Source organism: Sinocyclocheilus anshuiensis, unplaced genomic scaffold, assembly GCF_001515605.1.
Source record: "Sinocyclocheilus anshuiensis isolate Anshui unplaced genomic scaffold, SAMN03320099.WGS_v1.1 scaffold19015, whole genome shotgun sequence".
Classification (NCBI taxonomy): Eukaryota; Metazoa; Chordata; class Actinopteri; order Cypriniformes; family Cyprinidae; genus Sinocyclocheilus; species Sinocyclocheilus anshuiensis.
The window spans coordinates 1-527 of NW_015555221.1; the positions used below are offsets into that span (position 1 = coordinate 1).

Sequence of the window (527 nt, forward strand, 5' to 3'; positions counted from 1 at the left end):
CGAGCTGTATGTTTGGTAGCTCTAAGCGCCAAATCTGCAGCTCTCTTGAGCTCCTTAACAGCCTCGGGAGTGAGGCCTTCCCCTTTATCCAGCTCCTTGAGAAGCTCTGCCTGATAGGCTTGAAGCACACCCATGGAATGTAGCGTGGCCGCAGCCTGCCCAGCGGCCATGTAAGATTTCCTGATTAAACTGGAAGTGATCCTACATGGCTTGGATGGCAACGTAGGGCGCGACTTCCAAGATGGAGCTGAATTAGGCGCGAGGTGTGTGGCGAGAGTCTCTTCACCGGCCGGCATTGCCCCGTAACCGTGATCCGCCATTTTAGACACGGTGGCAAAATCAGCGGCAGCGGCGTTTGTAATACGCGCCGAAAAAGTCTGCTTCCAAGACCTCGAAACCTCTTGGTGGAGGTCCTGAAAGAAGGGAAGAGGCCTACGGGGCTGGGATGGAGTACGACTAGTCAAAAACCGGTCATCCAATTTAGATTGGGCCTGGTCTTGCATCGGCTCACAGTCCCAGTCTAATCC

At 54.5% G+C, this 527-nt stretch overlaps 1 protein-coding gene across 1 annotated transcript in view; it reads right to left on the reverse strand.

Moving 5' to 3' along the window:
• Positions 1 to 29: 29 nt before the first annotated feature.
• Positions 30 to 527, reverse strand: part of LOC107671579 (uncharacterized) — a gene marked incomplete at its 3' end in the record, with an annotated part of 736 nt that continues 238 nt past the window's right edge. The window contains exon 2 of the mRNA XM_016464493.1: positions 30 to 520. Within this exon, the coding sequence (XP_016319979.1) occupies positions 30 to 520 (491 nt within the window). The remainder of the gene's footprint in view (positions 521 to 527) is intronic.